Source organism: Lontra canadensis, unplaced genomic scaffold, assembly GCF_010015895.1.
Source record: "Lontra canadensis isolate GAN:19392208 unplaced genomic scaffold, GSC_riverotter_1.0 scaffold36, whole genome shotgun sequence".
In the NCBI taxonomy this organism is placed as follows: Eukaryota; Metazoa; Chordata; class Mammalia; order Carnivora; family Mustelidae; genus Lontra; species Lontra canadensis.
In genome coordinates, this window is record NW_022631030.1 from 9229038 (window position 1) to 9244363 (window position 15326).

General features: G+C 47.8%; 1 protein-coding gene across 2 annotated transcripts; it reads right to left on the minus strand.

Moving 5' to 3' along the window:
- Positions 1-1098: 1098 nt before the first annotated feature.
- On the minus strand, positions 1099-14797 carry HEPACAM (hepatic and glial cell adhesion molecule). Of its 2 annotated transcripts, none has more exons than XM_032868825.1 (7): positions 14429-14797; positions 4422-4763; positions 3416-3697; positions 3020-3119; positions 2230-2459; positions 2016-2086; positions 1099-1486 (listed from the first exon to the last, which is right to left on the minus strand). In XM_032868825.1, exons 1-7 carry the CDS (start codon positions 14511-14513, stop codon positions 1184-1186), a joined length of 1413 nt encoding a protein of 470 aa, XP_032724716.1. In that variant the 5' UTR covers positions 14514-14797; the 3' UTR covers positions 1099-1183. The 2 variants fall into 2 exon arrangements, with proteins under 2 accessions (XP_032724716.1, XP_032724715.1); XM_032868824.1 differs by having other exon boundaries at positions 2386-2459; positions 14429-14623.
- Positions 14798-15326: the final 529 nt, after the last annotated feature.

Here is a 15326-nt window from a genome sequence, read left to right on the forward strand (position 1 = left end):
CTCCTGCAAACTGTTCAAGAGGCAGTGACATGGGCATGGCCTGTGTACTTTCATCCTGTTCTTTCATCCTGACACAGGGGCCCAACCTCTCTGTAACTCTATGCTAGTGTGATTAGGGAGTCTGCCCTTGTCCTATCTCCTGGGATCTAAGTATCCTGCAACAAGGCAGGTGGGAGGCTGGAGGCCAAGCATTGGAGCTTGTCTCCTTACCATCCCGGGGAGCAGTAAGCCTCCTCCTCCTCCCCTTCCCTACCATCATTCTGCAGACTGGAACCTTACTCTCTTAGAGCTGAAGGAAGCCCAAGAACCTTTCCCAGGGATAATGATTGTTTGAAAGGCTTGTTTTTTAAGGAAGCTAGGGAGAAGGCATAGGTGTGAGGGTTTCAAAAAAACAATTTCTTCACTTAATCTAGCTTTCTGGGTCACGGGAGTGAGAACCTCCTTCTCTGTAGGAATAGAGAAGGAAAGAATGCTTGGTTGCCACTGACGGAGGCTTTGGGAGGAGGCCAAGCTCTGGAGGCTTGACTCCTTTGACCTTGCTAGGGTGCAGGTCAGGGGTCAAAGGAATGAATTTGACTCCTGCCTCACCAACTGGTGCGCACCCAGGTACCAGATGCCCGGAGCAGGGTGCTATAAGGCACTGTCTTCACAATAATTCCCCGGATGCTCAGAACTGTCCTCTGCACACTCACTAACTGGCAAGTTTAGGACAGCTGTTCCTTTTGGGTAAGTGGCCTTTCTAATCCGAGCTTACCAAGAAAGTGTCCCGGGAACAGGCGTTTGCTCAGAGGGGAGGAAGGTGGGTGGGAGCACAGAGCTCGGTAGGAAGGGCACAGGAGAGTCATGGGGGTTAGGTTACTGATGTTAGTTTCCATAAGACTCTTGGGGGATTGGGCCAGAAATTTAATAATCTATATGGTCCTAAAAGGGCACAGCCCATACCCACTGAGAACACAGCCGGTGAAACCAGGAGCAAACGCCACCCGGTTTCACCACTTGAGACACTCCTGGCTGCCCCACTGCGTCCCCATGCTTAGGCTGGCCCCCACACGAGACCCCCGCGCCCTCGCGGGGACCTCCCCCGGCTCCTGGCGGCAGCGGTCGCGCCCCCCCCCCCCCCAGCCTTCCCTGGGCACCCGCTTCTTTGCAGGGCGCGCCCTCACCCCGGGGGTGCCGAGGAGGCTCAGGCGCTGATCTCCACCGGGCTGGCCTCGTCTTGCTCGCGGATCAGGTGCACGCCCGCAGTCCGCAGTGTGCGCGAGGCGCTGCGCGAGCGGCCGGGCGAGCCCGGGGCCCGGGGTGGCGACGTGTGCGTCCGGCCGGTGGCTGGGGAGCGCGCGGGGGAGCGCGGGTAGCGGCGGGCCGAGCGGATGGGCAGCCCCGGCGAGCGGCCGGGTACTCCGGGCGACACGGAGTAGCCCGGCGGGCCGGGCTCAGTGATGCTCCGAGGCTCCGGGGCGGGGTTCTCCTCAGGCTCCGGGGAGTCCTGCAAGGACACGCGCTGCCAGGGTGAGCGCCCCGTCGGGGACGCTGGGCTTATGGAGCTGAAGGAGCAGGTTTCCCTCCACCCTCCCACCCGGTGCAAGGCGGCAGACAGAGGTCTGGTTTTTCTGGCCATACAGACCCTTCGTGGTGCCTGGCAGGTAACAGGTGCTCGGTAAATGCTGACATGCATTAACTTGAGCGCTCTGTGCCCTTAGTCTCCTCTTCCCACTTGTCTGGCCCGGGCTGAGACAGACTCCGTTGTAGAACAGTGGGGGAATCATCAGAGTTAGAATCCAGAGACCTAGAAGCCTAGATCTGCCACTTAATATGTATTTACTTGTTTGATCCTGGGCAAGTCATTTCACCTCTGTCAGCCTTATTTTTCTGAGCCCTAAAGGGCGGATGACACAAATATTTCCCAGGGTTCCTCGGAGTGCTATAAAGAGAGAGCAGTTCCCTGTGGCTATGGCACACCGGAACGCGGTAGGGCTCACTGTGTGTTTGTGGGGCACCGACCCAAGTGTGCTCACCTTGTCTTTCAGGATATACAGAGCCATGGGGTTCTTCCGCTCCTGCTCGCCGCCCCTTGGGAGGGTATCCGCTGCGCAGAGCGAAGAGTGGGGGTGGCTGGCGCCGTACAGGACCCTTTCCACCAGCCAGCACCTACACTCTTCGCTCCCGGAGGGGCCGGTCAAGGCCCCGCCACAACCTCCACCAAAGGATCCAGAATACCTGGGGTCCTACCTTGGCTGCACGTCTCCCTGCTCTGCAGTCTTCGTGCACTTGGTGGAGGAAGGGGCCCTGCACAGCTGGCTTCCTTGCGGCCCACTTCTGCCTTTTCCCAGCAGCCCACTGATCTGAGTGCCGATGGGATGGGTGAGTGGGTGGCTGGGAGCTCACCTTCTGGTTTCAGACGGTCGTCGTTCTGGTCCATATATTCCAGGGAGCTCTGCTTCTCCAGCTTCCTCTTCTTCCTGCAAATCAACCCAACAGCCTCTGAATAGAACTGTCGAGTGTGAGCAGGGGAGGGTCTGAGTGGCAGGGTGGCAAGAGGAATCTGGTGGCCACAAGAGAGGCCTTGTAACAGGAGGATGGGCTGGGGGCAGCGGGAGTGGCAATAGCCCGTGAGCTTTGGAATGAGTCGCCTCTAGGTTTGCATCCCGAGTCTGTGGCTGGCATCGCGGGCAAGTCCCCAAACCTGTTTGGGTCTCAGTGTTATTATCTGTAAACTGCGGAAAATCATACTTAAAACGCAGTTATTAACCACAACAACCATGCCCCGCCCACAAAAGGTGCTCTAAGGGAAACCATTGTTTGGGGTTGTGAGCCCAGAATGTAGTCCCATACGCAGCACGCAGCACGTAGCACATGCAAGGCTACACGTAGCACGTGCAAGTCTAAGAGGGATCTCCGGGGAAGAGGTGCAGGCCCCTGGGGGGATGGGCATTTAAGAGACTAAGAGAGAAGCCTAGAGCGTGAGGTGGGGATGGATGGAAGGATGAGGGCGCTCAGGGTGTGGAACTTGAAGAATTACCCAGACTTTTTGGAGGGTTTCCAGCAGGCACAGACTGTCACCAAGGTCACAAGGAGGAAGATGCCTCCTGTGGACAAGATGATGTAGAGGGAGCTTCTTCCTGGGAAGAGAGAGAGAGGTCGAGAGGTGGGAGAGAGTTCAGAGGGGAACAAGTCTGGTGAGGAGAGCTCCTGCGGCAGAAGGAAGAGAAAAGGATCCCCATGCGGCTTGGCTGGCCTATAGCGGGCGGAGCCGGCTGAGCCCACTTCCCACTGGTTGCTGGCCTCCCTGGAAAGCTGGCCCATCCCTGCCTCTCTCTCCCCATCTAGGGGCCCTCTGTCTGGGCTGTCCTCAGTCCCTCACAGTGCCGGCCTCTCAGGATTTGGAGTTCCCAGGGCGAGAAGACAGGGCACTCACTGTACACGGTGATCTTGATGGGCAGGCTGCGGCCCTCGCTGATGGGGTTCTCCACCACACAGCTGTACAGGTCATCGTCCTCCATGAGCACGCGGGTGATGGTGAGCACCTTGTGGTCAGGGGACAGGAGCATTCTCGAGTCATTGAGGAGAGGTTTGCCATCCTTCAGCCAGGTGTAGCTGGGCTTGGTGCCGTTCTCGTGCGAGCAGTTCAGGGTGAAGGCCTCGCTGAGCTCCAGCACAGTGGTGGAAGCCACTAACACCTGTGGCCTGGAAATGGGCACTGAGTCCCAGGGGTGGGGGAGCCTGTGAGCTGGGGCCAAACAGTGTCTCCCCTCCACTTCGTAACTCCCTGCCTTCCAACATGTTGCAACTAGATTTGTGGTCTGAGAGGCCCTTCAGGGATCATCAGTCCAATCTTTCCCCATAATCCACCCATTCATTCATTCATTCATTCATTTCTTTACCGATTATTTGTGGAGCACATACTAAGCACAGAGGGTACAATACTGAATAAGACAGCCATGGTCCCTACCCTCACAAACCTTCCCTTCCTTCTTCTCAAATGTCTTTTCAAGATGTCTTGAAACTGGCCCCGCCTGGAACGTATTTCAGTTGGGCTAAACCTATGTTCCAAACGTCTGGGTTCCAATACTGGCTCTATCACATACTAGCTGTATGACCTTGGGCAAGTTAGTCAACCTCTTCGTGCCTCAGTTTCTGTATCTACAAAATGGGGGTAAGTTATATTAACTATACCTACATTATTATCAGCATTAAATGAGTCAAGGTATGCAAAACACTTAGACTAGTTTCTAGCCCACAGTAAGCACTCCGTGTGCATTAGCTGTGTCCTGTCTGCCAAAAAACTCTGATGCCCGACTGTCTCACTCTCAGCTCCCCAGTGGCTTCTGTGTTGGTGTGTTCAGGATCTGGCTAGTGTACTGGGCAGACCCTGCCCAAATCTCAGGACCAGTCCCGTCTCCATCCCTGTCAGAGCAGTTTACCATCCACAGTGAGGTTGATGGTCTTCTCCCCGGTGAACGTGTCATCCGTGATGGAGATCTCAACCTCATAGGTGCCCTCGTCGGCCAGCTGCAGGTCACTGAGAAGCAGGGAGCCATTTTCGAAGAGGCGGATGCGGTCTCGGTAGTCAGGCCGTAAGGTGCCAATGACCTCTGTGCCAATAGACTGTACCACAGTCACTGGCTTGTCCCGCTTCAGCTGCCACTTCACCACGGGCTTGTCACTGCTCGTGCTGCTATACTGCACGGAGAGCAGGGCTGACTTCCCCACCGTGCCATGGATCAGGCGCACCGGGCTGGTGATGTTCACCCCCTCCAGCGGCTCTGTGGACGGACACCCATGGGGAGAAGGCAGTATCAGACCCTTGGCTCCCTAACCCTCTCCATCCTTTATGTCCTCAGTTGTCTTGATGCCTCACCCTCTGGGCTCCTCATGCCCTGTCAGTCCTTCCTTCTTACCTCTGATGCCATGTCCTCGCCCATGATAGCTCTGGGCCCCTCTGATCCTCCGTCACCCTCACACCCATCCCATTGCCCTCAGTCCTTCTTCTCACTGGCCCTCTGCCTCTGGTGGTTTTCTCCAGCGCCTTTCTCTTGAGGAAGACCTCCAACTAACCCACACACTATGTGCTCCATTCACAGAAACATTTATTGAGAACTTCACATGTGCCAAGTACTGTTCTATGTCCTGGGGATGTATCAACGAGCAAAACAAACATAGACCTCAGGATGAGTTTGTCAGATTTGCTTCTTGATTGGGGATTGGGAAAGTAGGGAATGGAGAAGCGTGGAAACAGAGATTCATAGAGAAGGGAGTGCGCCACAAGACAGTGTCAATAAAGGGGAAGTTTAGGGGCCCTTCTTCATTCATACCGAGAGTCTCCTCTCTCCTTGCCCTGGTGGCAAGGAACATTTTACTAGGCCTGCCCAGGGCTGAACAGTTCTTCAGCTGAGTAGTTGGTTTTGGAAATACACCCAGGCCCCAGCCCAACAGGCAACTCCTATAGAAGAGGGATTTGGGATGGGCAGAACAAAGAGTTTGGAATCAGAAGACCTTGTAAGATTGGGCTCTACCACCTTCAGGCTCTGTGGACCTGGGTAAGCCATCATTCTAGGCCACATTCTTCTCATTTAGAAAATCAGGATACAAGTACAACAAGAATTTCCTCATCAGGTTCACAAAGGAAAAGCACAACACATACATCACCTACTGTCGTGTAGTAGAGAGAACACAAGAGTGAGCATTAGAGACTTGGGCCCTTATTGTTGACTTAGGACCTAGGAGAAGTCACTTCTGTGTTTGGGACTCAGGTAGGTAAAATAAGTGGCAAACTTGATGTTATAACCACTTGTTCCAGCCCTGCCATTCTGGGATTTTGCCATCGTATCCAATGGTTACCCCATCTAGAGCTGGATCTCATATTTCAGAGATCTCTTAGGGGGCATTGGGGCCTGAACCGATGCCATTCATTGGTGTAACATGTCCTTGTAGAACATTACGACTACCCAAAGGAAGGTCTTCTAGAGGGGACATCAGTTGGGAGCAGGGCTGAGTTTAGCTAAACAGACACTTACAGGTCAGGTTCTCAGTCCCTCTGTACTCCCAGCTGCTCTCTCTGATGGTCACTGCCTCTGAAGTTCCCTGTCTCTTTCTCCCACTCTCCCACTCTGCTACTATTTTTTAAATTTGGGAAGTTAAGTTGTACCTTTCCTTTCTTTATTCTCCTCCTTGAGCTCAAAGGACCCAGCCCAAACCAGGAGGGCATTAAACTAAAAGGTGAGTTATGGAGATCAAAGCAAAGTAATAAATCTATTCAGTCCATTTTTGGAACAAGCTCTTTGTTAAGGAGTGAGCTCATCATCTTTGAAAGGGGTCAAGGAAAGGCCCATTGCTGTTCTTTCACTTCTTTGTGCTTCAGTTTCCTCCTCTGTATAAGGAGGTTGTGGGCCCAGATGATCACAAGGGGTCTTCTCAACTCTGGCATTCTATAATCCCTTACCTGCCAGGTATGTTAGAATCATAAAACCTTAAAAGTGGAAGAGACTATTTGAATGATTAAGTTGCCATACATAGGACTATGATATACTTTTTAAAAAAAGACTCATTTATTTATTTGAGAGAGAGAGAGCATGCAAGAGAGCAAGGGAGGGGCAGAGGTAGAGAATCTTAAGCAGACTCCCCCCTGAGCATGGAACCCAATGCAGGGCTGGATCTCATGACCTGAGCTGAAACCAAGAGTCAGTTGCTTAACCAACTGAGTCAGCCAGAGACCCCTAGGCTTGTTATCAAGAGGAGTTTTGATTTGGGGGAGGTAGATGGACAAAATCAAATATTTTCAAATATTTTTTATTGAAGATATTTTTTCCCATAAAAGCATGTATAAAAATGAAAACAAAATCTGGTTCTGGCTCAAAGATTTGGTAAAAGAGATGGTGGGGACCAGACTCCTGTCCTCCCCAATAATTTGGGGCACTACTAGGAATCCCTCTGGCTCTGTGTATCAGACTGAAATCCACTGATCACATAATATTTCAAGTTTCTTCCAGCTCTCAGTTTCTGTGACTGTTTAGGTGGGATTTCCTCCCTAGCCACTGCGAGGTCTCAGGCTTGGCTTGATTTAGAAAAACAAGTTTTCAGAGTTTCCTTTATAAGCAAATAGACTTTGGTATGTGGGACTTGAGGTGGCCCTGAGAAAAGTCATTGAGTTTCATTAAAGGCCATGGTGGTGATGAGTAAATGGTTGGGGAACCTCTGTTCAGGACACAGTTGGAAGCAGTGGGGTGTTTATGCATGAGGGTTGTATATGCAGAACCGTCCTACATCAAACTTTGAGGGTTCTCCATCCAGGAGGCTGGGAATTGACAGTGCCAGCTCCAAGGAAAAGTGGAAGGGATTCCCCCTCCCTTCCATCTTCTCTGGCCCTCCCTTGAGCTTCCCCTGTGTCCTGTCTCTCCTATCCTATCCAAGGTCCTAGTGGTCCTTTTGTGATGTCTTCCCAGCTCGGATCAGTTCATTTTGTCAGTTTAAATTTGATTCTTCTGCATAAAAACATTGGAAAAGCTACCACATATGGATTGCCTTAGGCTTCACCTTCCTCTAGGTGGGCACCTTTCTTGTGTGCAGGAACATGGGTATGACTATGAGTCGCAGGGATGTATGTACACATGTTCAGAAATGAATGGAGCAGTCTTTCCGAGAAGTTAACAAAGAGAGTATTTTGCTGAGCAAACACTGTTTCCAAAAACTCTAGCCAAAATTAGAGTTGGTATTAAGTTCAGGGTTCTACAACTTTCAAGGGACACAGAGAACTGGGACAGGGCCAAAGCAGGACACAGAAATGAGGAAATGGCTGTAACAACTATGATCCACAGTGGAAATAAAAAGGGCTAGGGCTATTCAACCTTGAGAAGTGATTAACTTAATCATGGTCCTTGAGTCTCTGAGGCATCATTATATAGAAAGTCTCTGTTCCCACTGGAGGCTGAACAAAAGGAAATTGACATCACAGCAAGATTTATCTGTCAACTTAAACTGTGCCATACTGATAGGTGGCCTCTCTGAAAGAGGGTTTTGTCCAACAGTGACAACCAAGGAATGTTAAGCTTTAAAATATGAGAATGTATATGCCAGTGGCCTTGGGTTCCCTTAAAGCCTCTTCCTTTAAGGGAATCATCATCTCTTCATTTTTCTATGTTCCTTTATGCTTGGCACAGTTTTCCTTTTACCAGTATTTGCCTGAAATTTTCCTTTTAAAAGTGTCAGTGAGATGATGCCAAACAGGTATTCTAGGATTTGGTCTTTATACACCTAGTCCATACTCACTAGCACCATGGGCTGAAGTTATATCATTTTTTATGGGTTTTTGTCTTGTTTGGGTCTGTCACCACAAAGAAGTCCCTCTGGTCATCACAGATACCCTTCTCTGGCCTTTCTCCAATTCTATTATTATTATTATCATTATTATTATTTTTGAGGTGAAGTGAGCAGAACTGCATACAAGAATCCAAGGGTGGCGAATGTTTATAGCAGCAATGTCCACAAAAGCCAAACTATGGAAAGAACTTAGATGTCCATCAGCAGATGAATGGATAAAGAAGATATGGTTCATATATACACAATGGAATACTATGCAGCCATCAAAAAACTCCAAAATCTTGCCATTTGCAACAATGTGGATGGAACTAGAGAGTATTATGCTAAGCAAAATAAGTCAATCAGAGAAAGATAATTATCATATGATCTTTCTGATATGAGGAATTTAAGAGGCAGGGCAGGGAGGTCATGGGGGGAAGGGGTTGGAAAATGAAACAAGATGGGACTGGAGAGGGAGACAAACCATAAGAAATTCAATCTCAGGAAACAAACTGAGGGGTGCTGGGGGGTGGAGGGGATAGGGTGTCTGGGCTATGGACACTGGGGCGGCTATGTGCTATGGTGATTGCTATGATAAGACTGATGATTCACAGTCTTGTACCTCTGAAGAAAATAGTACATTATATGTTAATTTTAAAAAGGAGGAAAAAAAGGGAGAAAAGAGAAAAAGAATCCAAGGGTGGCACATAGCATGGTTTTCTAAAGGGAAAACATTTTGTTTTCTGCTTTTGGTTTTTAATGTTCTTCCTAGTGATCAGTGCTCTGAGAATAAGCCCCTTCTTTGTCCTGTCCTATAGGTGCCCTACTGATTACATACTTGTTGAGGTTACTGTGTTGGGTTCTCCTGTTGGTATCCTGTTGAGACCTCCAAGGACCGATAAGAGTGTGAACTCATTTTAAGTGTCAGTCATTCAGGAACACAGGAGAAAGCCAGAAAACAGAAAGTGTGAAGAAGGCCCTTGGGGTCCAGGAAGAGAGAGGTCTTTGTACCTTTCTATCTGTACTTTGAAGTGTATAGATGTTCAGTAATGTGTATATAGCTAATAGGTATTAAATGGCACACAGAGATTTACCCTGTTTTAGATCAGAACAAGCATTGCTGTTAAGCTGTCAACTCTCCAAAACTGACTTAAAAATTTAATACAATACCAACCAAAATCGTAGGAGGTTAACCTTGTGAAAGTGCACAAGACTAGACAAACAGATCAGTGGAATAGAACAGAGAGTCTAAAAATAAACTTATATATGATCACTTGACTTATGAAAAGGTGAAGCTTCAGTGCTCTGGGGGGAAAGGATTCTTTCTGCAATAAATAGTGCCAGGCCATCTAGAAAAGAAATGAATCTTGATCCTTACCTCACACCTTACACAAATATCAATTCTACATCAATTATGGATCTAAATGGGAAAGGTAAAACAACATTACAAAAAAAAGGAAAACATAAGAGAATATCTCTGTGCCTTGAGGGCAGACAGATTTCTTAGGACACAAGAGTGGTACCCATAAAAGAAAGAAGTGATACATGAACACAATAAAATTAAGAGTTTCTGTCATCATAAGATACCATTAAGAGAGTAAAAGGCAAAAAAAAAAAAAAAGAGAGAGAGAGAGAGAGAAAGAGAGAGTGAAAGGCAAGCTGCAGGATGAGAGATATTTGTAAGGCATATATCCTATAAAGGACTTGTATCCAAAGCATATTTCTTAAACTACAAATCAATACTTTTTTAAAAATCCAGAAAACTTAGTAGATGGGCAAAAGACTTAGAAGAGGTACTTCTAAGAGGTACTTCTAACTATCCAAATAGTTAATAATGATATGAAAAAGATACAACTTCATTAATAATTATAATGGAAAAGGAATTTTAAACCATAATTTGATATCACTCATACTCACTAGGGTGACTACAAGAAAAAGGGACGCATACAATTGCTGGTGAAGATGTGGCATGTCTGGAGCCTCTGGTGGGAATGTGGATTGATCCAATCACTTTTGAAAATTGTTTGACCATATGTGGTGAAATTTTACTAAAGTTAAATACACACATATAACTCAGCAGTTTGACTCCTAGGCATATTCCCAAAGAAATGTGTACATCTGTTCACCAAAAGACAGGTCCTAGAGTATCTTAACAACTGTCTTGTAGAACCCCAAACTAGAAACAACCAAAGTGTCTATCAAAGTTGAATAGAAATATAAACTGTGGTATATTCGTACGATGGAATACTATAAGGCACTGAGACGAAACAAATAACAATTTCAACAGCAACGTGAATGGATCTTACAGATTTGGTGTTCAGTGAAAGCAGCCAGATACAAAAGAATGCATGTGTATGATTCCATTTATACAAAGTTCAGAGACATGCAAAATTAATCTGTATTAGAAGTTAGGATACCACCGTAACCCTGGGGGAGGGCAACAGTAACTGAAATAGAATGCACATGATTCTGAGGTGCTGAAATGTTCTATTTCTTGATCTTGGAGTCTGGTTCCATGGGTTCATTCACATTTTAAAGGTTCTTTAAACTGTATCCTTATGTTAAGTGCATTTCCGTACATAACTCTCTGTTAGAAGAAAAAGATAGGACCCACAATGTGGAGGTAATCTTAGGGCTAAATGGATAGAAGCCAGGTAAGGGACTTCTTCCTCTTGGGACCCTAGAGGATGGAATAGTTCTAGGATCTCAGAGAGTAAAATTTTGCCAGTCAGATTATCTAGATCTATGGCATGCCATGTTCATGTCTGTATGTCGGTGTTTTAGCCTCTAGAAAAAACCTTGTTTGAATGTTTCATGAATTGGGCTGTGATCAATTTAGGAAAACCTCATTTGTCCATGTTAGGGACAAAGCATTAAAGACTGAGTGTTGGGCACCTGGGTGGCCAGTCTTTAAGCGTCTGTCTTTGGCTCAGGTCATGCATGATCCCAGAGTCCTGGGATCGAGGCCCACATCAGGCTCTCTGCTCTGCAGGAAGCCTGCTTCTCCCTCTCCGCTCCCCCTGCTTGTGTCCCCTCTCTCGCTGAGTCTCTCTCTGTCAAATAAATAAATAAAATCTTTAAAAAAAAAAAAAGACTGAGTGTTTCTTACCCCCTTTAAGTCTGATCATAAAAAACTACATTTCTCAGACTTCTTTGCAGTTAGATATGGCTATGTGACTGACTTCCAGCCAATAGAACCAGTGGAATTTATAGGTACCACTTATAGTTTAGAAAAACCTCTCTCCTGTTGTTGGTTTTCTGTTTTTGTGTTTTTTGTTTTAAATTATTTACCTGAAAGAAATGGAGAAAAACCTCAGGGTGACAGGGTGACTACTGGAAACACATGTCAAAATTGATAGAGAGCTTTATCAACTTGGTCCCTGAGAACTTCACGGAACAGAGCTCTTCCTCATCCCAGGCCTAGACTGGAACTGTATTGTCCTATTACATAGTAATATGTACTATTACACGGAACTTAAATTTTAGAACATATTTGTCACAGAAGATGGCATTTTCCTAACATAGTGAGCATGGCAGAAATTCCTTGTGGGATCTTAGCTCTTTGTTGTTCTCTCAGCAATACCATGGCCCAAGCTTGCACTTACCTCTTACCCATTGTCAGTCATAACTAATATCCCATCAGCCTAATTTTTATGTTGTGCTCTATTTACTGGCTCACATTTTCCCACACAGAAGATCCTTGGTCACCTTTTGTTTTTACCTGGTCACACTGACACTCAAGGTCTTTCTATAATTTTTTTCCTTACCATTTGATGACCTGAAAGAATTTAGGGACAGCTCTGACTTGTGTATTTCCCTGTGTACTTTGTATTCTCGATTCACCGCCTCCGTATTTTCAGCTCTGGTGGTTCCTTCCACTTGTTGTAATTTCCACCGAGACCACTCTCACCAAGGCGAATAGTTACCTCTGAATTGCCATCTCCAACAAACTCTTTCAGTTGTAATATAATAATAACGGTTGAGCTATAATTGGTTCTTGATATATTGGAACTCTTTGACACATCTGATGCTCATTCTCCAAAAAACTCCCAACTCCCCTAACTTTTTGGACACCACATTCTTCTAGTTCCCTCTCTGTCTCTCTCACTGTTCCTTCTTGGCCTCCCCAGAGGGCCTTTTTCCCCCTCGACCTTCCGCTACAAATCTTGGGGTTACTCAGTGTTCCATGTTCAGCCCATTTTCTCCTTCTAGGTGATATTATCCATTCTCATTGTTCTGGATTTCACCTATAAGCTGACCTCCCTGCCCCCCACCCCCACTGCCGCTTTAGGCTATTTCACAATTTCCCATAGATGTCTCATGGGCATGTCAACCTAAGTACGGACAGTACTCATGATCATACCCCCAACCCTGTCCCAGGTGTCACTTCAGGTTTCACACAGAAATCCTACCGCCCTCTCTGGATCCTCCCACTTCCTGTCAATCACTAGGTCCTGACCTTCCCTCCAAAATATTGTCTCCACATGTCCTGTTCCCCCTATTTTTAACCTAATTCCAGCTCATGTTATTTCTCTCTTGAACTATCTCAATAGCCTTGTTATCAGTTACATTGTGCCCCCCGCAACCCCAAATTGATATGTTGAAGTCCTAACCCCCAGTACCTCAAATGGGACCTTATTTGGCAATGGGATTATTACAGCTGTAATAAACTGAGATGAGGTCATACTGGAGGAGAATGGGCCCCTAATCTAGTATGACTCATGTTCTGATAAAAAATGGAAATTGGACACAGACACAAGCATAGGAGAATATCCTGTAAAGAGAGAAGTTCTGCTGCCCCAGCCCAGGAACTACCTAAAGCCAGCAGAGAAGCCTGGAACAGATCCTTCCTTAGCACCCCAAAGAGAATATGACCTTGATCTCAATGTTTTAGCCTGCAGAACGGTGAGACTAGACATTTCTGCTGTTTAAGCCACCCAGTGTGTGGTTCTTTGTCCCAGCAGCCCTAGCAAATGGATATAAGCTTCCCTGCCTATCTCGTTTGCCTCCAGCTTCTTCCCCAATGCCTCGCAGCAGAGCGAGCTCTCTGAAACACAACCCATCCAATACCCGCTCTCCCCCTTCACTGTTTACAGATTATGTCCCAGGTTCCTTAGTATGGTTTACAAGGCTCTTGCCGAATTCACATTTTCCTCTCCAGCTAAGTTGAGTGGCTGGGCTGCCCCCAACTGCGTGATGCCATTTCAAAATATTGACCTGTGCCCATTTCCCCAACTATAATGCCTGTTCCCACACCTACTTAGTATTCTCATCCTTTAAAATTTAGTGCAGACATTCCCAGGACGCCTGCCCAGATATGCCTCCCCACCCCACCCGGCACCACGAGCACCAGCTTTGTGGATGGGGTAGGTGACATCTCTCTGATCCCGGGTCTCCTCTGTGTATCAGACACACAGGAGTTTCTGCATTTTATTAGAATGATCTTTGCATCGGTTTGCCCCAGCAAACTGTTAATTGCCAGGCTCTCCGGAGTAGTGTGTGTGTGTGTGTGTGTGTGTGTGTGTATACGCCCATGCCCCCCACACATATACACAGAAACACATCTATTTAAAGTAAGATCGGTTCTCTAAGGAGTTGATAGGGGGCAGTACAGAAGGTAGGGGTCCATGGCACGGGGTGAGTTATGGATAGATTGGTGTGATTTCCAAAAACCAAAAACCAAAAGGCTCATTATCTCCCAAGCTTGTTTCATCTCCCTTGCTGTTGTACACTCAGGGCAGCCGGGGTGGGGGTTGGGGAGACACAAAACCCAGATCTCCCCCACCCCTCCAAGCCCCATCATGATCCCTTGGAAAGAACGCCGGACTGGCCCACGCCAACAAGACATCCCATAAGAAATGGCCCACTGCCCTCTATCTAATGTACTGAATGCCGTGGGAGCTCCAAAGTCATGCAGCCTTTTGGGGGAGGGGCGCAGGGGCCGGGCAGGAGGCGCAGAGAATGAAGAAATACATTCAACACTAATGCCTGAATTGACTGAGATGCTTCCCACGGCCGCTTAGCTCTCTCCCCTCCTCCCACCTTAAAGGCATTCTGACCTTCAGCTCTCCCTCCCTCCCTTTTGCAAGTAGCGGGCCCCCTCTCCAGACCCTCTCTTACTCTTCTGGTCTCCTACCTGTCTGGATCAGAAGAAGGTAGACAAAAGGAGTGAGGCTCAAGGCACTGAAGGCTCTGGATGGGGCTCCCCTTTCTCTCTTCATTTTGGGTGGCGTTCTCCAGCTCCGGCGCACACAATTAGCATGATTTCTCCACTCTGGGCACGTCCCTTTGTACCACTCGGAGTTTCTCTGCCCGAACACAACCCTGCCAACTTCCCTCTGAATACACAGAGCCCTGTGTATTGCTGGACTTGTTCTTTCCTCTCTTTCAGACCAGGCATTTTCTAGTTTCAAAGCACTACATCCCTGGGTCGGAAGGGGGTATCTGCTTAGGATATAATCCTCAGTGCGGGTTCTCACCCGATGGGCCCCATCCGTTCTTTGCCTTCCTGTGCTGAGCCCCACTACCTACCAGGGGGTGATGAAGATTGAGGCTCAGTGAGGGGACTGGCCTGGGACACACACTGAACTGGATCTTGTGTCCCAACCTCCCCTGTCTCCAACTCACGCTCCGTGTTCCTGTGAAGGAAGGGCGCGTGCCAGGGACAGACCTCCAATAAGCTCTGAAAAGGGAGGGAGAGGAGTTTTTAAAAAGCCCGGGGAAAGACAGACTCCAGAGAACTGCTGAAGAAATGGAAAATCCCTGTTCCTCCCCCAGGAAGAAGATTGGAAAATGGCTCGAATTCTATTATTTTCCTACCTGTCCTCGTCCTGCCTGGCACTCTCTCTCCTATCACAGAACCACATAGATGCTGGGGACCTCTTTCTAGGAACCACTCTGTTCACTCCCCTGCCTCCAGCCAATTTTCTAGAACGTGTCAGAACACAGATGAAGGTAATACTCTAACAGCCAGGATCCTGGTTCTGTTAGCAGCTTTGCCACCTACTTATCTCCTCTTGTCTCGAGGATGTGTT

Bases quoted from the DNA above. Each gene is read 5' to 3' on its own strand.
- HEPACAM (XM_032868825.1), bottom strand. From the start codon at position 14,513: ATGAAGAGAGAAAGGGGAGCCCCATCCAGAGCCTTCAGTGCCTTGAGC. The intron at 4,764-14,428 runs GTAGGAGACCAG...GTCCGTCCACAG, and splicing joins CCTTCTTCTGATCCAGACAG to AGCCGCTGGAGGGGGTGAAC. The intron at 2,087-2,229 runs GTAGGACCCCAG...CGCTCTGCGCAG, and splicing joins CAGGGAGACGTGCAGCCAAG to CGGATACCCTCCCAAGGGGC.